Genomic DNA, 22,571 nt, shown 5'->3' on the forward strand with positions numbered 1-22,571 from the left:
TTATTCTATCTTAAGTAAAATTAATAGCATAGTTTTATACAAGTTTTCAGATGCAAATATTTGTATGATGGAATTTTTTAGTATTTCTTTGATTATATTTTTTCAGAATTTGAACCCTGATTTTATCATTTGTAGTTAGCCGTTCTGTGCTTATTTCTTATTTTTCAATGCTTTAGTTGCCTTGCTATCTAAACTCTAAAATATATCTTAAAGGCACATAAGTGACCTGTTCTTCTTTTTGACTATCATGTACTTTATTGATGAATTTGAAGATAATTAAACCTATAATCCTTCTCTTCCCTAGCATCAGACAACAGTCAGCGCTTTCGAGAAACCTGTTTTGCATTTGCATTGACCCCACAACAAGTACAGCAAATCAGTAGTTCCATGTAAGTTGTCTTCAAGTGTAACTTGCTGTTTGGTCTCTGTAGTAAGTGATTTTTAAAAACAATGTAATTGGGTTTTAGTGTCATAGAAGTATTAGTATTGAAAGTAATATTATAGTGAGTTAAGTTACCCTAAAAACAGTTGTATCTCTGTAGTGTGAAAAGCTTTCTGGAGTAACAGTGTCTTTGAATCAAATTTCATGTGCATATTTTTAAAATATATTTTTTACTCTTGTCTTTTCTAGGGATATATCTGGGACCAAATGTGACTTCACAGTTCAGGTCCAGTTAAGGTACAGTGTTGACACAGCATATATTCAAATTTTTAAAGCTGATGTTCCTTAAAAATTAAAAAAAATAATGTTCAGTAAGTGTATAGAAAATATTGGGTGAGGGAAACCTTCTTTTATGAAATATTCAAACTTTATCGAGTTTAGATTTTAATATAGTAAGTTGTGTGCCATATACCTAACCATATTTCTCCATTTTGATTCTCCTCAGTTGGTTGAGTAACGCCAGCTAATGACATGTTTTAAATATCATAGTGGTTAGGCTTTTAGAAATACCAAGTTTCATGAAAGCAAAGGCATTATCTGCATGAGTGACAAACTACTATAGAAAAGGAACTAACATTTAGGTTAAGCCTATAGTACCAAATGAACTAACAAGAATCAAAACATTTTGTTTTGTCCTATATTTTAAATCATTTATGTAAATACTCCCAAATTTATTTTTTTTATTTTTTTTTTAAAGTGGCATATATTTATTTATTTGTTTGCTTGTTTGTTTGTTTTTTTTGTGTGTGTGTGTTTATACATGCACTGGGTACAGTCAGAAGCGCGGGAGGGTGAGAGAATTCACCAGAGCCAGAGCGGGATGCAGAGCAGGCAGAAGGACCGAAGTACACTGCTGAGGGGAGCAGCGGGCGGCAGGAGAGGTCTGCGCGCCATGTGGGACCCTCCTCCGGTGGCCGGGGAGCAACTGGGGATCGAACCGGCGCCGCAGAGGCCGTGGGCAGCTTCGCAACCCAGCGCTCAACCGCTGCGCCACCGGGGAGGCCCAATACTCCCAAATTTAGATTCCAGTTGAGACATCTCTTTGCAAAGATGAATGGAAAATTTTCCAAAATAGTTTCACAACTGCACCTTATTTAACTTTAAAATCACCTAAAAAGTCTTTTATGTTAATGTCTCTCTGTCTTGCTCATATAAACCATCTTATGTTGCATTTTACTTAGTGACTATCCATATGTGAACTTATGTGCCCCACACTCTTCTTGTTACAATAGGGATAGAAAGGGAAATACAAGGTAGTTATTTTCCATAATGAGCTGTTTTCCTATATTGTGGGAAGGGTAAGTCAACAGAGATCCCAGCCTCAGCAGATTCTAGGTTTTATGTACAAGTTAGGAGGTCAGAAAAGAGATTAAAGTACCTGCTCAGTTCTTCACAGAACAATGTGAAAACCTCTGATCTAGGCTTTAAAACAGCACGATGAGAACAGTGAGAAAGCATAGGCAAGGTTAAGGTCTTGATTTTGGAAGTCACTGACAAAAATGTTCTTGTGTAAAAGGTACTTTATCAGCTCTGCCAGGGGCAGACTATGATGACTGAATTAATTAAAGAATGAAAATGATACCTTCATAATTGCATATTGTTGTAATGTATTTTATTTCTTGCTTTAACAATTCACATTTTGTACATACTGATGTGACATTTACTTTAAAACCTTGATTTTTAAACTGTTGTTCAGAGTCACACTTAGGAGGCCCACTAGAGTACCATTCATTCCCTACTCCCCTCCTCCCACAGTAAACACACTCTGAACCAAAGTAGTGCTGCTTTGACCTATTTTGCATGTTTGACTTCTGGGTTAGTTTTCACTTGAAAAGAGTCCCAGGAGTGGTGCAGTGGTTGAGCGCTGGGTTGCGAAGCTGCCCACAGCCTCTGCAGCGCCGGTTCGATCCCTGGCTGCTCCCCGGCCACCAGAGGAGGGTCCCACATGGCATGCAGACCTCTCCTGCCACCCGCTGCTCCTGTCAGCAGTGTACTTCGGTCCTTCTGCCTGCTTTGCTCCCCGCTCTGGCTCTGGTGAATTCTCTTACCCTCCCACGCTTCTGACTGTACCCAGTGCTTGTAAAAAAATAAACAAACAAATAAATCTTTAAAAAAAGTGTCGCAGGACTAAAATAACATTTGTAAAGCATAGCTCTAGAACAAAAACTCTAGCCACTATCCTTTTGAGCATGCAGTCTTTAAAGCAGCAATGAGTATAGTTTACATTCCAACGAAAGTTATTCAGCAATTCCAAGGAATCTTGATGGTTAAAAATGATTTCTCCACTTTTAATTAAAATTTCTTTAGTACTTGATTTTTAAAAAAACAATTTTGAATTAAACTTGATAATTGTTGGATAGCCCTCTGTTTTTTAATACAAAGCTAGAGCCACAGTTTCAGTGCATTATGTGAGGTGGGGTTGTATACCTGTCTACCATCCTAATTATAAATCTTGTCTGGTTTTGGTGTCTCTGTAATGCTAGCTTCATAAAATAAATTTGGAAGAGGTTCCTCCTTTTCGGTTTTTGGGACAAGGAGAGATAAATCCTCATCTAAAGCATGGAGATAATTTGATCAGAATTAGTCAGTGTTTTCTGTGATTCCTAGACTGTTTCATTTATGTACCTGTTTCCCCTTTTTGCCTCATGAACTCCTTCGCAGAAACTTTTCTGTTCTTCTTCCCTTTTTTCCCTTTGGTTTGTTAGGGTGGTTTGGAATTTCAACTTGGCATGTCAATTATTCTTTTCCCCTAGCTTCAGGCAGCCTGAGTCCATGTCTTAAATTTATCACTGCTTTGCAATCATTCATTAAAAACTTTATGGCATCCTCTTACTGTTTCACTGTAAAAGACTGGTCTGTACTAAAAAGTACTGCTGGGGTTAGAGATGATCCTGTGAGCTCAGACATCTGTTTGCTAAGTGTATTTTCCTTTGAGAATCTGATGGGAGCTATAGATTGTCTTCTGATAAAGGTGAATATTTTATATAGAAAACTTCATATTGTTGACCCACTGCACGCAGATTTCAAAACTCTCAAGGCAAAACCCTATACTACAGGTGTTGAGGGAAGATATGTGTACATGATGAATGTTTCGCAGAATTCAGCAATAGGGTTCTTCTTACCATGTAATTCAGAGGTCTTTGAACATTTGTAAAAGTGGCATAAGCTTCAGATATATAATGTGAATAAAAGAGTCATTAAAAATTGATGTCTTGGGCCTCCCCAGTGGCGCAGCGGTTGAGCGCTGGGTTGCGAGGCTGCCCGCGGCCTCTGCGGCGCCGGTTCGATCCCCGGCTGCTCCCCGGCCACCAGAGGAGGGTCCCACATGGCGCGCAGACCTCTCCTGCCGCCCGCTGCTCCCCTCAGCAGTGTACTTCGGTCCTTCTGCCTGCTCTGCTCCCCGCTCTGGCTCTGGTGAATTCTCTTACCCTCCCGCGCTTCTGACTGTACCCAGTGCATGTATAAACAAAAACAAACAAACAAATAAATAAATAAAACATGCCTCTATTAAAAAAAAAAAAAAAATTGATGTCTTAAATACCAAAAACAATTTCTTTTTCTAATATGAGAATAAATAGAATGAATATTTACAAATTATATAGATATCCTTGGTTTTCCCAAAGATTATGCACTTCATTTAAAAATAAATGCTTTCATTAGTTTTTAAAATAGATTTCTAAGTACATAATAGAAGTAATATCATTATTCATCATCTTCAGCTCCTAGGAAATAATGGAGTACCTTAACTTAATCGACAGAGTCTGGCACTGGGACTGGACTTAGAACACATATTCCGTATGTTCTGCTGAGAATCCAAAAAAAAAAAGTTTCATAAGCAAGCAAGTTTCATAAATACTGAACAGTATAGCTTCCTCCTAAAACGTTAAAATAGATGTTAATTTACTAACAGTTTTGAAAATTTTTATAAGAAATTTTAAAGGAAACTTACTTCAATTTTTTGATATAGAGTTTCTTAAACTCTCCCTCCAAAAAAAGAACATGCCTAAACAAATGATTGGACTTGTTAGCTAACTACTTATTGATAGACATGATCACTGAAATTCTATATTGACAAAATTATTTTAAACCTGTGTAAATGTTAACTCTTGTGTGTAGTGAATAGTATTTTTTTTCAATAGTTTTTTTTTTTTCAAATTTGACCATCTTTTAGAATAGCTGAACAAAAATATTAATGAGGTCCTACTTCAATAAAGGAAATTAAATTTGTCCTTTGTTGTTTAGGTTTTGTTTATCAGAAACCAGTTGTCCACAAGAAGACCACTTCCCACCCAATCTTTGTGTGAAAGTGAATACAAAACCTTGCAGCCTTCCAGTAAGTCTTAAAAGCTATTTTTTTTAAATGCATTGCTAGCGTAACTATTAAATAAGTCACCACAGCTGTTGTTAATCATAGTTGTTCACTAAGAAAACATTTTTATTTTGGATATATATTTGTGTGACTGAGCGAAACACTTGTACCAACTACATGCAGTTAACAGCTGTGACATTAGCTATAGAGACAAAGTCTTAGGGCTTGAACCTGGGTGTGGTAGTTTTTATGTTATACTGGATTTTGGGAAGAAGAAAGAAATTGTTTCATCAAAACCTCAACTTTATTCATGTGAATCTGAAAACTTACAAAATAGAGATTTGAACAGTGCTATCTCTTAAACTGAGGGTGAGTGTGGAAACTTTTATAGGTCACTTTTAAAATATTCTTTATCTGCTTCTTAAGCGTTTTATAAACTCATTCTGATCCTTAAATTTTAGAGATTTTTAAGTTCTGTCACCAGCATTTTTCTCAGGCTAACTGTAATGAAAATATAGGGGTGTTTCTGTGGAACATACAAAAAACTCTTAAAAATATGTGCTTCTATTTTTTAATGAAAATATTCTTTTTTTTTTTGTACATAGTTTATAGCGGTTTTTTTAGGAATGGAAATTAAAATGATTATGGAAATAATAAGTAGAAATGAATTGTATTTCATTTTTAGGGTTATCTTCCACCTACTAAAAATGGGGTGGAACCAAAGCGACCTAGCCGACCAATTAATATCACCTCACTTGTCCGATTGTCCACCACAGTACCAAACACCATTGTTGTTTCATGGACTGCAGAAATTGGAAGAGTAAGTAAAGTTTTGTTTCTGTGAGATTTTTGTATTATAAAGAAAAGTTAAATCTTCATGGCTACCTGAATTTTTATGTAAATGATATTGTATAATGAGTTGCAAAACGATTTATTTTTATCTCAGTAAATTTTCAACATGTTCCCATTAAAAAAAAAATGGACCATGCGGTATCCAATGTTTTATAATCTGATCCTCTCACTTAGCAATTTATTGTAAGCATCTTCCTATATCATTACATGTTTGTCTGCTTTGTTTTAAATGACTGCATTACATCCCAGTATAACTATGCCATAGTTTAGCCTATTGCTCATAGTTGAGCACTTAGTTGATTTACTGATTGGTTGATTCAGTACTATTTCAAAGAACTTTTTTTTTTGGTTAATCAACTATTTATGGTCTCAGTAAAGCTTCCAGTCAACAGCAAGCTATTAGTAGTTAAGTTGTTTTTTGGTTTTTTTTGGCTTATGTATTTTTTTTTTTTTATTTTTACTTTTTGAAGAGCATCCTTGTAGCTATAGTTTTGCATATGCCCATGATAATTTTCTTAGGGTAAATTCCTGGAAGTAGAATTGTGAGTCAAGAGCATGCAAGATTTTAGAAAATTTTGTGCCCATTAACAGATTATGCACATTTCCAAAAGATATACAGATTTATTTTTCTCTACTTTCAGTGTTTATTCATGTACCTGTTTAGCCCATAACCTGTCAACATTGAATTTTATCTTCTTTAATATCTTTATTCTAATAGGTAAATAACAGCACTGCACTGCTTTAATTAACACTCCTTTTATTAGTGACATTGATATATTTTGTGGTTATTTACATTTCAAATTGTATCCATATCCACTTCTGTTGCTGTTTTTCTTATTTTTATTGATTTATGAGTTCATTAGTAAGACAACCCTCTTTCATGTGTTGCAAATATTTGTTTGCCTTCTACTTTTATTTAAGTGATTATTTAATGTGTAGATTTAAATTAAAATGGAGCCAAATATTAACCAGTTATTTCCCCATCAGTCACTATCACACTAAATCTTTCTGCCCTTTCCATGCTTATATAAATATTTGTTTATATTTTATACTAGACTTTTGAGATTTCTTATTTTACCTTTAAATAAACCTATCATAAATTTGTATATGTGAAGTAAAAATGTACTTCCACTTTTATTTTATTTTTTTTTAAGATTTATTTATGAATACAATAACAGGGCAGAGGTGCAGTGGCTTGAGAGGATTCACTAGCGACAAAGGCTTCGGATAGCTTCATAGTGCTGTGCTTAACCCCTTGTGCCACCTGGGAGGCCCTTATAATAATTTTAAAGATCTTATTTATTTTTGTGTAGAACTAGGGTGCAGGCCAGAGGTCGGGGGCGGGGCAGGCAGTGAAAGTATTCACCAGAGACAGAGTGGGGATCAGAACAGGCAGATCTACTGAAATACACTGCTAAGGGGAGCAGTAGGTGAGGCAGGAGAGGTCAGCTGCTCCTTGTGGGTTAGCTTCCTGGTTGGGATTAGAACTCATGCTGTTGTGATTGTACTGAGACTTAACCCCTTGGCCATCAGGGAGGCCCCAACTTCCACATTTAAAATAGTCAGCTAGTGGTTCTGTCACCATTAACTAAACTAAATAAATGCTGATTCAGAAGGCACCATTACTATGTGTTTGATTTTTATTTATCCTGGTTATGTTTCTAAACTTTTCTTATATTGTTTCTTACTCTAACATTCCTTTTCTATGTTTTTTATTATTGCAGTTTTAATTATATGAGTTCATATCTTTTCACTAATTCATTACTCTATGCCATGCATTATACTGAAAACTGGCAGTAACAGTGATGGGAGTAGGAGAGTCCTTGCAGTTTTGGATCCTGAGATCCAGGGGCCAGATGCTCACACACAAAAAATGTGAACTTGTAATAACTATTATAAAAGACAGATGGTGATTTTAGAGTTTATTAAGGAGTACTTTGAACTAGAGAGAAGCCAAATAGGTCTTCCCTGAGGAAATAGTAGCCAAGGCAAGAGCTGAGAGAAGGGAAAAAGGAATCTGTTAGGCGAAAGGTTCAGAAGAAACAACACACACAACTGCCAAGTGGCAGGGATGAGCCTGGTTATTTTCATGAAAATTTTCCAGGGAGCCACTGTGGTCGAAGTACAGAGAACAGAAAAGCAATCTGTAAGATCAGGCTGAGGCTACAGAGGTAAGAAAGGGTCTTTGAGGCAATGTTAATATTATGGGTATTCTCTTTTTAAGCAGAAAGTTTACTAGTCAAATGGTAAATAGCTTGAATGGAGAGCAGGATTATGTAGAGAGATTCCCTCTTAGGAGCAGACTGCTACAGAAATATTAGTGGAAAAGACATAGTACATTAGCCTAGAGTGGTGGATGATCTGGTGAGGATTAGCAGGTGGATCTGTGGGTCTGAGATTAGAAGTAGAGGTCAAGAGAGAGGGAGATGTCAAGAATGACCCCTTGGTTTCTGGCTTGAGTGACAAGGTACATGATAATATTGCTGAGATAGAGGAAACTCTAAGAAAGGAATGAATGTAGGTGTGTTTCATAGAGAAAACCATGAGTTCAATTTGAAGCTTTTGATTTCAGATACCTTTGAGATATTCTGAATACACAATTGAGGTATATAGGCTCTGAGGTAAATTTGGTCTAGAGAAAAACATCTGAGTTACTTGTATAACATAGTCTTTGAAGCCACACAAACAAGACCAATCTTGCTTAAAGGGGATGTATCACGTAGGAAGAGGAAAGTACCTAATACTTATTCTTGAGGAACTCTCAAAATTTAGTACTGGGTAGAAGAGAATGAGCCTGCAGAGGACATGGGGAAGTAGTGCCAGAGAGGGTGGCAACTTCAGAATGGAAGGTAGGTGTGAGAAAGCCAAGAAAAGAGTTTCAAAAAAAGAAAAAAGGAGATGGTAAGCAGTAGTGAACAGATGTTGACAATATGACAAAGTAAAAAAAAAAAAAAATCCTGTTGATTTTAGGATTATTAAGATGACTTTAGCAAGAGCTGTTTTCATGGTAGGAGAAGCCAGATTGTGAGCATTTGGAAGTGAGGCAGTAGAGTGAATTAGAGAAATGTGGCTTTAGAAAGAGGTAAGGGTGAACTGGAGGGAAATGATAGTTATTTGTTTTAATGGGGGAGTCTTTAACAGGTATAAAAGATGAAGTTGGGGAACTCTTGGGAGGAAGAGATTAAATACACAAGAAAGGATAATCATAGTGGATTGCATACTAACTCTTGGTGCTAGAACAGCTTCTTTAATGGGAGAATAAAAGGATTGGGTGAGTGTATGCTTGCTACTAGAGAGGTGACTGTTCTGATCTGATGACTTCTCTTATGGTCTGTGATATAGGCAGCGAGATGTGAGGTAAGTTTGCTGAGAGTAAGAAAAAGACATTGAAGAGAATACAAATGTTGGAAAAGTAATTACAGAGGGTGAGACATGTTTCTCTGAGTGAAATGAATACATTAAGTGAGGAAGTACAATATTTGACATACCTATTCCAGGAACTGTGTATTTTTCCATCTATTCAAATCTTTTGTCCTGAAATCTTTAACAGATTTTTCTTATAAATTCTTGATATTTTTTAATTCTTGTGTTTGTTATTACTGTTATTATAAATAGATCTTTTTTCTATTACATTTTCTAAAAGCTTTATTATTGGTTTACTTAAAAGCTTATTATTTTTAATATTTATTTAATATCTAAATTCATATATTGAGTCCAATAGCTTTTTAGTTGGTTTTTCGGGTAGACACTTTTGAGTTTAAGATGTATCATTATACAGTAATGATAATCCTAATCCTTATGCTATAATTTTTTGTTTTGTTCTGTTGTGCTGGCTAGACTCTTCAGAACAGTGTTTTTCAGAACAATGTTAAATAATATCAGTACTAGTGGATGTGCTTGACTTCTTATGTTAATGAGTATATCACTAGGGTCACAACATTAAGTCTTGTAATGGCCACTAATTTTTTATGGAATTACATCAAGAACTTATTCCTACATTCGCCTTTTACTAGATATCTTTGTTGAAATGAGTTTTGAATTTTATCAGAATTGCTTTTTGACATCTATCAATTACCTAATTGATATGTCACCTACTTAGTATATTACCTAATTAGTATGTCACCATGGTTTTTTTCAAATCTTTTAAAATGTTTTACTTTTTTTAAAGATTTATTTGATTTATTTATGCATACAAGAACTGGAGTCTAGGCCAGAGGTGCCTGGGAAGGGGCAAGGGGTGAGAGGATTCACCAGAAACAGAGTGGGGAGCAGAACAGGTGGATCTACTGAAACACAATGCTGAGGGGAGCAGCAGGCGAGACAGAAGAGGTCTGCTGCTTCATGTGAGTTAGCTCCCTGGCTGGGGATCAAACTCAGGCCATTGTAGTAGCACTGAGACTTAATCCCTAGGCCACCAGGGAGGCCCTAAATGTTTTCACTTCTAATGTAACTTGGGGTCTCCCTTTTTTGTCTCCCTTTTTGGAGAGAATATTGAAATGTTTTAGGGGGTGTGTATGTGTGAAGTATAGCTGTGTGTGTGCGTGTGTGTGTGTGTTTGTAAAGTATAGCTCTCCCAAGAAGTGTGGTTAAAACCTGGGGTGTTAATAGTGAATTATGAAAGAATTCCGAGACTGCGGGAGAAAAGTGAAATGTAATTGATATATAGCCTGGAGCCTGGGGTGGGGGCTAAATATGAAGGTTCCATGGGAAGCCTGCTAAACCCCAGAAAGAAGACAGTGTCTTCAGTGATTTAAGGTATACAAGATAAAATCTCTATGTAGACCCTAATCTATAAATTGGTGACCTTTGTTTTGAGAAGGGAAATTATTTTCTAAATTCCAGAGGATAACAACTATATTGTTTTTAGATCTCTGCTTTTAATTCAGTAGAAGTTGAATAGTTTGTGTAGTATCTCTTAATGTTTGGGGGATTAATTTATATTATTAGGTGCCATTGAGAAATACTCAAAATATGTCTTTAGAAACACAAAGAAATGGAAAGACATCCCCTGCTCATGGATTGGAAGAATAAACATTATTAAAATGGCCATCCTACCAAAAGCAATATACAGATTCAATGCTATTCCAATAAAAATTTCAATGTCATTCTTCAAAGATATAGAACAATTATTGATGAAATTCATAAGGAATCACCAAAAACACTGAATATCCAAAGCTCTCCTGAAAAAAAAAAGAAGGGAATGGAGGCATCACACTCCCAGACTTCAAACTATACTACAAAGCCATAATCATCAAAACTGCATGGTATTGGAACAAGAATGGACACGCAGACCAATGGAATCGAAAGAAAATCCAGAAATAAACCCACAGATTTATGGTCAACTAATCTTTGACAAAAGAGCAAAGAATATGTATTGGAGCAAAGAAAGTTTGTTAAGTAAATGGTGCTGGGAAAACTGGGTCGCTACATGCAAAAGAATGAAGCTTGACTACTACCTAACACTATGCACAGAAACCAACTCAAACTGGATTAAAGCACTCTAGACATAAGACCTGAAACCATAAAATACATAGAAGGAAATACAGGCGAAACACTACATAATATGCACCTCAAAGACATCTTTACAGACATATCACCCAAAGCAGTGATAGTGAAGGCAAAGATAAACAACTGGGACTACATCAAATTAAAGAGCTTCTGTACAACCACTATGGAGACAGTAACCAAAACAAAGAGACATCCCACTGATAGGGAGAAAATTTTTGCACACAACACTGATGATAAAGGAATGGTCACAAAAATCTACAAAGGGCTGATGAGACTCAACAAAAACAAAGTAAATAACCCAGTCAAAAAATGGGCAGAAGAGCTAAAAAGAAACATCTCCAAAGAGGAAATGCAAATGGCCAACAGGCACATGAAAAAAATGTTCAGCATCACTTATAATCAGGGAAATGCAAATCAAAACTACAATGAGACACCACCTTACACCAGTGAGAATGGCACATATTAAAAAAACTAGCAACAACAAATGTTGGCGAGGTTGTCGAGAAAAAGGAACTCTCCTGCACTGTTGATGGAAGTGCAAACTGGTCCAACCACTATGGAGAGCTGTTATGGAGATTTCTTGACCTACTAAACATAGAGTTTCCATATGATCCAGCAATTCCACTCCTAGGTATTTACCCAAAGGACACAGAAACATCAATTCCAAAGAGCACCTGCACCCCTATGTTTATAGCAGCACTATTTACAATAGCTAAGCTATGGAAACAACCCAAATGCCCAAAAATAGATGACTGGATCATGAAGATGTGGTACATATACACCATGGAATATTACTCAGCATTCAAAAAAGATGAACACATGCAATTTGCAGCAACATGGATGGAGCTGGAAGGGATCATGCTCAGCGAAATAAGCCAGAAAGAAAAAGAAAAATATCAGATAGTCTCACTCATAGCAGGAATCTAGAAAACTTAAATAAGGGACCAGGAAAAAGAATAACTATAAGAAAGAAAATATCAAAATCAACAAACAACTATGAACCAGAGACACTCAATGGGGGCTAGGGGGTGGGGAAAGAAGGGCTTGGGGTCAAAATAAGGGGGTTGTAATTGTATGGGGAATATAAAAATAAAATTTAAATTAAAAAAAATAAAGCTAGTAACTAAAAAAAATAAAAAATAAAAACTATATGATGAAGCTATAGGAAAAAAATGTCTTTAGAAATAAATAGAACTATTCTAAAGCTGTGTGGTTAATCATACTGCAGTGTATATGTGTATCATATCAGCACTTTGTACAACCTTAAACTTGCACATTATTATATGTCAATTATAGCTCAATTTTAAAAGAAAAATAATACCAAAATAAGTGTTAAGTCAGTGCTTGAAGGGAATAAGTAAAGGGAACTTTATTGTAGCTTCTTATAACCTATCTCAGGTTCAATACTGCATTTAGCATTTATTATGCACTCCTTGTAAAGAAGTTGTTTAGATACTGGCATTTAGTGAGTAGTTATATTTTAATTATGAAAAGAATGTTCTATAGACAATTTTGAAGACCTTCAAAACAGCACTTAACAAATACATCAGTGTAATAATACATAAATATATGTATATATATATCTCCATTTGTGTCTGTGTGTGTGTGTGTATATAGTTGGAATTAAGGAATACTTGAAAGTGGGAAGAGCTGCTTTGCCACTGTTAGGTTTTAGGGATTTTGTTCTTGAATTTCATGTGTTATAAAATGTAATTCCATATTACCCATGCAAGTGGTATTTGTTAATATCTTACATTCTTTTTGCTGCTGCTTCTGTTTTGTTTTGTCTTTTCTTATTTGGTTACATGTTTCAACTAGAGTGAACATACCTTTTCACTGAATTTGCCATTGTGGTTTCTACTTAATCTCTCCTTAAAAATTTATATGAAGCCTTAGGGTAATTCCTAGTTCTAAAGATTCAAGCTGTCAGTACATAATTTAACATTGTTAATTAGCATTTTTGAGTTTATAAGCAATCAAATAAGTAAATAAAGGTGAATAAGGTTTTTTCCCTCCATAAAAGAAGCTTTTTATATTTATATTAAATTGGTGTGTTGTATGAGTTAGCATATAAGAAACTTTTAGGGTTACTTATTAATAAATTGTGAAAATTATTAATGAATCTAAGTGTGCTTTTTTTGACACTTCATTTTTTTTTGAACATGGATAGGTTTCTGCCCTCTTAAGTAAAAATTTGACCTTCCGAAGGGTATTACAGGATATTTTATCTTGTTGCCAAAGAGAGGAATGCATTTTCAAAAGTGTGAAAATAACTGAAAGTTGGAATGCACATTGGTCTACAGAGATCCAAAGCAACCATGTGTAAAAGCAAGAGCTTTAGAGACCTATCCTGGCATTGGCCATCAAATCCATTGTCCTGCTCTTTTCTGTTCTGTCACTAAGCAAGTAAACGGTTATGAGCAAATTATCTCTTGTTTGTGCCTCAGTTATCCTACAGATCCATTGTAAGCCTTGTGATGTTTAAACGAAGTAGGTAGTATATGTAAGAGTACTTTGAAAACTTAGTTACAAGAGAGAAGGTAGTAGTGATTACATTTCTTTTGTTTTTTTTTGTTTGTTTGCTTGTTTTCTTGTTTGTTTGTTTGTTTGGCAAATCTCTTGCTAGTCTTCTTTAACCTAATACCAAAAGGAAAGTGAATTTCTCCTTCAGATTTCTTTCTTCCTTCTCATAGGCCTCAGCCCTCTTGTCTTCCTCTTTGCCACTTGTGTACTCTTCATGCTCAGCCTTGTCTTATCTACTGTTTTCTTTGTTCCTTTCTACTCTGATCTCTGGGTAGTCCCATTGCTGATAATAGATATTAACCTGTTTATTTGCCAAGCCAGTAATTTGTCTTTCAAAGTCTCTTAATATTCCTGTTGCTGCTTGTGACAGTGGGCCATGTAAGATCTTTTTAAGAACTAGTTAAAAGCATAAACAGATATTAAATGTTATGCATTAGGAAGCCAGTCTCATTTGTAATTTTTTTAAATAGTTACTGTTGCAGATATATCTGTTACCTGCTAATGTGATTTATGATGAATGACCTCTTATTGACTTTGGTTTATATTTAATCTTAACAGTTTTCTTTATTATAAGTGCCTTAAGTTGATTGACTTCAAGCATAGTTAGTCAGGCATATAGGAGCACAATATATCTGGCTTTGTTGCTTGAAAGTTGCAAAATTAGGGCACATTCTTTTACTTCTCTACAATTACTTTCCTCATCTGTAAAAGTAGATTTATCATCACCTTCAGCAGCTTTTTGGTTAGGATTAAGGGAAGTGCTGTTTACAAAAACTCATAAAGTACACATAGTAGGTGTTTTGACACACAATAGGTGTTTTAACAAGTATTAATTTTCTTTCCCTGTTACTGTGGGATTAAATTCTGTTGTTTATTTTCTACTTTCCCCCCCCCAGAACTATTCCATGGCAGTATATCTTGTAAAACAGTTGTCTTCAACGGTTCTTCTTCAGAGGTTACGAGCAAAGGGAATAAGGAATCCGGACCATTCTAGAGCTTTAAGTACGTATGATAAACTTACTTCATTTATGCAACTTTACTATTTTGTAAAGCTTAGACTAGTATTTTCTTAACTCAAGGAATTCAAGGTTTGTTTTATTACTATAGCTTGTCATAGAGGATTAAAAACACTAATAAATGAATCTTGTTTTGTGAGTGAGAATAAATCATGACTTGAGTAGTTTTAATATCTCTGCCATACCTGTACTTTATAATCTATAATTTATTAGATCTCAGAATTATCTTTGTAAAATCAGTGCATAAAACAAATACTTTACTAGAACTTCATAAAGTAAATAAATGTTTAAGAAATTCTAGGTAATGGGAAGGGAAATTTGGCTTCTAATATTTCCTGAGAATTATGTTTTATTTAGGGAAAAGGAAAAATATGCAAGGTTATCTGGTAAATAGATCCCTACATTAACTAAGTAAAAAGAGTCAGTGAGGTGGTAGAAATAACAATGAAGTATTTCTGCCATTAATCAGTTATGTGACCTTGGACAAGTCATTCTACATCTGAGCCATATTCCTCATCAGTGACAGAGGTTTGCACCACATGATTTCTAAAGCCCCTTCAAAGTCTGGATTCAGAGATGAGAATAGCTAGATGACTCTTTTTGTCCTGTTGAATTTGAGATATAGTAAGGTCTGCAAATTGACTATTCAGGTCTCAGTTTTGAGGGTTAGAGCCGGAGGTTGGCAGCCATTCCAAAAGGTGAAATAAATTTGGAGTTATAGCATAACTTTTTGTCTGTTTCTATGCCAGAGTTTAAAAAAAAAAAAAAATATCCTCCTTCCGGGCCTCCCCTGGTGGCGCAGCGGTTGAGTGCCAGGCTGCAAAGCTGTCCGCAGCCTCTACAGCGCCAGTTTGATCCCCAGCCACCAGAGAGTGTCCCACATGGCGTGCAGACCTCTCCTGCCACGCCTGCTGCTCCCCTCAGCAGTGTATTTCGTCATTCTGCCTGTTCTGTTCCCTGCTCTGGCTCTGGTGAATTCTCTCACCCTCCCGCGCTTCTGACTGTACCCAGTGCTTCTATAAATAAATAAATAAATAAATAAATAAATAAATAAATAAATAAATAAATAAATCTTTAAAAAAATAAAATAAATTAAGAAAATTAAATCCTCCTTCCTTTGAGGATCAGTATACACTCAATAGTTTATTGTAGGATTTTTCTGTATTAAACGGGCCCTTTTAAAAATGCAGATAATCTTGAGTCAAGTGGAACATACTTTTGGCAAATGCCTCTATAGACATTCCTTGACAGGCAATGGAAAACTAGAATGGTAGTGTTGATCTGGGCCCTAGGGGGTGTAAGTATCATTTGGCAGTACAAGGAGGCAGTACAACTTCCTAAAAGAAGAAAGGGGATGGATATCCACTTTAAAGGAAAGTGTAAGAGAAGAACTTTTCTCTATTCAGTTCTTTCTAAATCCATTCCTACTCATCCTACAAAGAATCTTCATATTTACCACATAGTGCTAGAATCTTATCTAGTCAGGAAGCATTATAGAATTATGTGAGCCTGTGTGGGAAACATAGTACCAAAAAATAAGGCAGATAAAACTATTACATTTGATGATGATGATGATGCCTGCTGTCTTTGTGCAGGCTATTAACTCTTCTCCACTTGTAGCTGTAGCACCATCTGGAGGGGGAGTGAGAAGATGAACCTGGAATTATTTTCTGGAAGGAACCACTGTTAACCACTTTTAAGTAGCAATACTGCTTACTTTTAAAGCTATTTGTTTCAGCTCTGATACAATGCTGGGGTTGGAGAATAATTGCATATTGGCTGAGATTTTTTTTTTTAAGATTGATTTATTTTTATACAAGAGCTGGGATACAGGCCAGATGTGTAGGAGGGTGAGAGGATTCACCAAAGACAGAGTGGGGAGCAGAATAGGCAGATGACTGAAATACACTGCTGATGGGAGCAGTGGATGCGACAGGAGAGGGCTGCCACGCCATGTGGGACTTCCCTGACTGGCCGGGAATTGAACCCGTGCTGCAGAGGCTGAAGACAGCTTCACAGCGCTGAGCTCAACCCGCTGCACCACTGGGGAGGCCCTTCAATAAATTCTGTTGACAAAGTTTTGTTAGTTAAATCAGGCATTATTATATTCTTAAAAGAATAAAGTCAGTGGGATTTAAACTTTGCACAGAGAAATCCATTCTCTGATTCATTTGAATTAGTAGATTTTTATATTGTGTTTTGCTCCTTTGTGTAAAGTTGTCCCCTCACAGCTATCACAAAATAGCCCTTTACTAATTTTAGTCAAGTTTTTCTCTCCTCTCCCTACTCCTTTAAGTAGTGTGTTTAAACCTTGGAAATACTTTACTCAAATACTATTACCCTTTTCTTAGCACACTGCCAAATGGCAAAAAAATTGGGGCTACAAATGTGAATTTCTTTAAACTGTCCATTTCTTCCTTAATCTTAGTGCCACTATAACAACTTTTCAACTTAGCTATGTTTTTACTCATCTTTACTTTATTCTCCTTAGTTTCAGTAGGAAATGTTAAAGTTAGTTTTCATTTATTCCTCTCATTCAAGAAATTAAATTGAGTCTACTGTGGTCCAAGCACAGCCATGAATATAGCATAAAACAAGACACATGTCTTCTGTGCAGCCCCCAGAAGACTAGTCTGGTGGAAAGACAGAATTAAGTGATTGCACATGGCATTAATGTGTTAACAGTTGTGAAAAGTGCCTTAAAAAAGAAAGACAGGTAATTCTGGAGATAACAGTACAACATAGACCTCTCATGTCATGATATGTAAAACTAGATTATAAGGATAAGGAGGAATTAACAGCCCTAAGGTGGAATGGAAATATGCTAAGAGACAACCCCAGCAGCACTGGCTGGAGTGGAGAAATAAAGGAGAGTGACCAGAGAGCTAGCCGTGGGATGAGCTCATATAGGTGTTATAAAGATGGATGATAGAAAATCATTGAAGGATTTTTAAGCAGAGTGACTTGATCAGATTTGGACAGTAAGATGATTTTGAAGACTGGATTGAACAGAGGTTAGGCTGATGCAGTGAGACTGGTTAGGAATCTGTTTGATCAGATAAGGTGGCAGTGTTTTAAATGATGGAGATAGAAGTTGATGTTTTGAGAAGCGTTGAAGGCTAGAAATGGCAATGGATTACGTGAAAGGGGTGAACAAATTGGAGAGGTTATGGAGGAGCTCTAGACTTGTTACTTAAGCCTCAGGTTATATGGTAGTGCCATTTATTGAACTGAAAAGAGTGTTGAAAAGACTTGTTTCCAGGGGAAGATCAGAGCGCACTCTTAGACTTTTGGGTATTGGAGATGTTTATGAAGCATCTAAGTGGAAAAGCTCAGAACCAGTGTTCTGAAACATGGCTCCCTTGTTTATCTGGTCTCTGTCCTGTATTTTCACTTCCACCCTCTCTACACTTTTCTTGTGAACCTATCAAGTATCTTCTGTCCTTTAGAAAATACAAAAACAAGCTATTCTGGGTAGTTCTGAACTCTCTTCAAAGAGTGGACTTTCTCTTTCTATCTCCTCACTGCAACCCATTGCAGTCCTACAACTCCCATCATTTTTCTGCAACTGCTCTTGTTGATGTTACTATGACTGGCTTAGTACAATTACTTGACTTCAATGGATTCTCTTACAGAAGGCATGCTAAATGTTTGTGTTCCATGTGGTTTCATCTTGTTTCTTTCTTACATACTTTCCCAATAGAGCACATTCATTCATGTGGTTTAAACTAACAACAACTCTCGAATACATATCTTCATCTTTGACCTGCCCCTGAATTTCAAATATAGATTTGTATAGCTAACTGCCTTCACCAAAATATTCCACTGGTTCTTCAAATTCTAAAAAAAAAAACAGAATTCACCAAATCCTATCAAACTTTATCAAATCTGTCTTCTCGCCCTACCATCACTTAAAGTCTCATATCCTGCCTTTATTTTTAAAAACTCTTTAATAAATACATCCTTCTTTTTTCCTTGTCCCCTATTCGTATCTCACTTCTGGTAGCACCCTAAGTGATTTTTACAGATTTCATCTTAACATTTCCTTGTAATCCATGACTTCTTAACACTATTAGAGTTAAAACCCCAACTTGGTTAGCATGGCATATAGTTTTCCATTATATGCACCTGCTTATTATTTCCCATTGTCATTTGTATTCACTCTTCTCATACTTTATTTTCCAAAAAAAAAAATATATATATATATATATTTTCCTCACTGCTTTGCCAGTTCTTTATGTCTCAGAATTTCTCTGTTGCCCCTTTCACCTAACCAGTTATCCTGCATATTTCACTTTTTCTAAGAGACATCTCAGAACAGATGAGTTAACTTTAGCTAGCTTTCTGAACATAACTTCCACCAGACCATGTGGAGATGACCTCACTGAGTTGAGTGTCTTTACCCTCTATTGAACTATGTGTTCCTTTGGGCAGAAATTTAGTCTTTTCTTTGAATTTCTACTGCTTAGCGTTATGCCTGACACATGTTGAAGTAAACTAAAGAAAACATATTTAGAGTAAAAATCAGGTTTCCAGGGCCTCCCCTGGTGGCGCAGGCGGTTGAGCATAGCGCTGTGAAGCTGTCCACATCATCTGCAGCGCCGGCTCTATCCGGGGCAAGGGTCCCACATGGTGCGGCAGACCTCTCCTGTCTCACCTGCTGCTCCCCTCAGCAGTGTATTTTATCAGTCTGCCTGTTCTGTTCCCTGCTCTATCTCTGGTGAATCCTCTCACCCTCCTGTGAATCTGGCCTGTACCCCTGTTCTTGTATAAATAAATAAATAAATCTTAAAAAAAAAATCAGGTTTCCAGGCCTGTTTCCTTACCTATAAAATAATTGGATTTAACATGTTCAGTTGTTTCCAGCCTTAAAATTTTAAAGGCTGAATATAAAATAATCTGATGCTAAGGAAGTATAGAAGTTATTTTCAAGAACAACCACCCTAGAACAGCACTGTGTAAGAGGACACTGTGATGATGGTCATGTTCTGCATCTGCATTTGTCCCATCTGGTAGCCATTAGCAATAGATGATTGTTGAGCACTTGAAATGTGGCTGGTACAACCAAGGAACTGAATTTTAAATGGTATTAAATTTAAATATAGCCACATGTGACTAGTGGCTTACTCTCATAGCTCACGACAACAGGGGTTTAAAACAAGATTAATTATAAACATGGCTAATTGTAATGTTATTATTGGTCATTTAATAAAATACTCTTACCACTGCAAATCACAATGACAAAAGAAATCTTAAATTTTCAAATGATTACAACATGTTGGCTGATTACAACAGAATGAATATTATGTCTCATTTTTATTTTTTACTCTCTTACCCACAAAGGAAGTACTTTAGTTTTTGTCCTGCGTTTGTGATTAAAATTAGCATAGTGAGTTTTTCCCCTCCGCTTTTTTCTTTCTTTTGGTTATGTTTATTGGAGTTACAAGTAGTAAAAATACACCTTTTAAGGGGTATAATTTCATGACTTTGACAGTCATGCAATCATAAACCTTTGCAGTGAAAATCTAGAGAATCCTTCACCCCAGAAAGTTCCCTAGTGGCCCTTTGCATTCCATCTCATCTCTTCATTCCCAGTTCTATAATTATTGGTATGATTTCTGTTTCTCTAGTTTTGTATTTTCCAGAATGTCACCTGAGTGAAACCTCGTAACATGTAGTCTTTTGTGTTTGGCTTCTTTCACTTAGTATAGTGCTTTTGAGGTTCATCCATATAATTTGTTCTTTTAAAAGATTTATTCACTTATTTATACAAGCACTGGGCACAGTCAGAGGCGCGGGAGGGTGAGAAAATTCACCAGAGCCAGAGCGGGGAACAGAACAGGCAGAGTGACGAAGTACAGTGCTGAGGGGAGCAGCAGGTGGCAGGAGAGGTCTGCACGCCACGTGGGACCCTCGCCTGGTGGCCAGGGATCAAACCAGCGCTGCAGAGGCTGCGGGCACCTTCGCAACCCAGCGCTTAACCGCTGTGCCACCCGGGAGGCCCCAGTTTGTTCATCTTTTTTTACTGAAAAGTATTCCATTTATCTGCACCACAGTTTGTTTATTCACTTATCATTGATGGACATTTAAATTGTTTCCAGTTTTGCAGTAAGCAGTAATGTACACTATTTTGCATATGCATATCTCAGTTTTGTGTACGTATGTTTTCATTTCGCTTGGGTATTTAGTACTGGGTACTTTTTTTTAAGATTTATTTTTATTTATGCCTACAAGAACTGGGGTGTAGGCCAGAGGTGCAGGGGGTGAGAGGATTCACCAGAGATAGTGGGGAGCAGAACAGACGGACCTACTAAAATACACTGCTGAGCGCCTCCCTGGTGATACAACGGGTTAAGATGCAACCTAGGAAGCTATCCGCAGCCTGTGCAGCACGAGTTCAATCCCCTGCTGGCCTGGGAGCTACTCACATAGCGCAGCAGACCTTTCCTGACTCACCCCCTGCACCCCTCAGCAGTGTATTTCAGTCAATCCGCCTGTTCTGTTCCCCACTCTCTCTGTGAATCCTCTCTCATCCCCCACACCTCTGGCCTATACCCCAGTTCTTGTATGCACAAATAAATCTTTAAAAAAAAAATATACTGCTGAGGGAAGCAGCAGGCGAGACAGAAGAGGTCTGCTGTGCTGTGTGGGTCAGCACCCTGGCCACAGTGGCTGGCTATAGTTTGATAATGCTAAGATTTTTATTTTAACCCTTGCACCACCAGGGAGGCACCGGGGACTGAGCATTTTTAAGTCACATCATAAATGAATGGAAAACAGTGTGAGAGTTTCTTGTAAGGTGAACATACCATTTTTGCATTTCCAACTACAATGAGATTTGAAGTTGTTCCCCATCCTCACCAGCACTTGGTGCTGTCATGCTGCTTTGATTCCAGCTATTCTGGTCATTTTGTTGTAGTCTTATTGTGAATTTAAGTTATAGTATCCTAATAACGTGTTAAGCATCTTTTTCATGTGCTAAATAGGTGTCCTTACGGGCCTCCCCGGTGGCGCAGTGGTTGAGCGCTGGGTTGCGAAGCTGCCCGCGGCCTCTGAGGCGCCGGTTTGATCCCCGGCTGCTCCCCGGCCACCAGAGGAGGGTCCCACATGGCGCGCAGACCTCTCCTGCCGCCCGCTGCTCCCCTCAGCAGTGTACTTCGGTCCTTCTGCCTGCTCTGCTCCCCGCTCTGGCTCTGGTGAATTCTCTCACCCTCCCGCGCTTCTGACTGTACCCAGTGCATGTATAAACAAAACAAACAAATAAATAAATAAATAAATAAATAACATGCCTCTATAAAAAAAAAAAAAATAGGTGTCCTTACAACTCCTTTGATGAAATGTCAAGTCAAATCTTTTCCCCCCCCCTTTTTTTTTACTTTCTATATATTTAATTTTTCCCCCATTTCTTTTTATAGTTCATGCTTTTTGTATACTATGCAGTCTTTGCCTGACCCAAGGTGACAAACTATTTTTTCAATGTTTCAGCCCTAGACTTCGGTCTGCAGTTCATTTTGAATTAATTTTGTTTACGATGGAAGGTTAGGTTAAAGGTTCATTTTCTTCTACATAAATACATGATGATTATTTGGTTGATACAGTATTTGAAAATCAACTCACTTTCTCAACAAACTGAAAAAGAAAAAGAATAATATGATCATCTTCATAGACACAGAAAAAGTGGCCAAATTAAATATGCATTCCTGATAAACTTTTAAAAAATAGGAAGAGACAGGAACTGCCTCAGTATAATAAAGGGTATTTTTAAAAAAAGCCATTAGTATGGGCTTCCCCTGGTAGCGCAGCAGTTGAGCGCTGGGCTGTGAAGCTGCCCGCAGCCTCTGCAGTGCTTGTTCAATCCCGGGCCACTGGGCAAGGGTCCCACATGGCGCGTAGACCTCTCCTGCTGCCCGCTGCTTCCCTC

The 22,571-nt window shown here is 36.9% G+C and overlaps 1 protein-coding gene across 3 annotated transcripts in view; it reads left to right on the plus strand.

The window, feature by feature from the left end:
- The window catches only part of PIAS1 (protein inhibitor of activated STAT 1), a 112,869-nt gene that overhangs the window by 68,961 nt on the left and 21,337 nt on the right, over window positions 1-22,571 (plus strand). For all 3 annotated transcript variants that reach the window (XM_054688323.1, XM_037502790.2, XM_054688317.1), the window contains 5 exons: window positions 305-389; window positions 632-679; window positions 4,685-4,775; window positions 5,437-5,571; window positions 14,531-14,636. In XM_054688323.1, the coding sequence (XP_054544298.1) occupies window positions 305-389; window positions 632-679; window positions 4,685-4,775; window positions 5,437-5,571; window positions 14,531-14,636 (465 nt within the window). The remainder of the gene's footprint in view (window positions 1-304; window positions 390-631; window positions 680-4,684; window positions 4,776-5,436; window positions 5,572-14,530; window positions 14,637-22,571) is intronic.

Source organism: Talpa occidentalis, unplaced genomic scaffold (genome assembly GCF_014898055.3).
Source record: "Talpa occidentalis isolate TD23 unplaced genomic scaffold, MPIMG_talOcc4v2.1 talOcc4.11, whole genome shotgun sequence".
Classification (NCBI taxonomy): domain Eukaryota; kingdom Metazoa; phylum Chordata; class Mammalia; order Eulipotyphla; family Talpidae; genus Talpa; species Talpa occidentalis.